At 65.1% G+C, this 676-nt stretch overlaps 1 protein-coding gene across 1 annotated transcript in view; it reads left to right on the forward strand.

The window, feature by feature from the left end:
* Nucleotides 1-162: 162 nt before the first annotated feature.
* CX3CL1 (chemokine (C-X3-C motif) ligand 1) overlaps nt 163-676 on the forward strand; it is an 11,855-nt gene continuing 11,341 nt past the window's right edge. Inside the window, exon 1 of the mRNA XM_015558786.1 lies at nt 163-522. Coding sequence (XP_015414272.1) covers nt 453-522 — 70 coding nt within the window. The 5' untranslated portion in view covers nt 163-452. The remainder of the gene's footprint in view (nt 523-676) is intronic.

Raw genomic sequence — 676 nt, forward strand, 5'->3', positions numbered from 1 at the left:
TGGTCCGTCCCTTCTGGTTTGTTCGCAGGAATCTTTCTCTATCCCTCAGCCCCTACCCTTTGCTTATTGCCCACGGAGGAGCTATAGGGCCCCAGGCCAGACCGAAGGGCGAGTCCAGCTCCCGGTAGGGAGGTAACCAGCAGAAGGGAAGAGAAGAGGCCCTTTGAACCTGAGCAGTCCTCCCGGGCAGGTTCCGGTTTGAGGAGCCATTCTGAGCAGCAGCTCAGGATCCCCAAGACCTGGGCCCTCTGTTTCTAAGGCAACATCCTGTGGAATCTGGCTGCCTGCCTCTCCCCTCCCACCGCCCGCCTGCAGGGGAGCCAGGGGGGCGGAGACAGAGCTGCGCGATCTCGTTAGAAAAACCAGAGCGCCTTGCGCTAGAGACACAGTGCCCGCCTGGTCCCCCGCCTCGCCTCACCTGGACCCGCCTGGCCCCCTGCCTGCCCTCAGCCATGGCTGTGCATCCGCTCTCCTGGCTGCTCCGCTTGGCTGTCCTCTGCCATCTAGCCCTGCTGCTGGCCGGTGAGTGGGGTGGGCATAGCATGAGCAGGGAGGGGGCGCCCCAGCCCCACGCCTGCCCCTCAGGCCTGGCATCAGGGCACCAGACCCTTCCCACGTCAGGCTGATGTCTGTGGCAGGCCCGCTGGAGGGATGTGCCTCGGGGCTAGGGGGAGTG

This window comes from Myotis davidii, unplaced genomic scaffold, assembly GCF_000327345.1.
Source record: "Myotis davidii unplaced genomic scaffold, ASM32734v1 scaffold590, whole genome shotgun sequence".
Lineage (NCBI taxonomy): Eukaryota > Metazoa > Chordata > Mammalia > Chiroptera > Vespertilionidae > Myotis > Myotis davidii.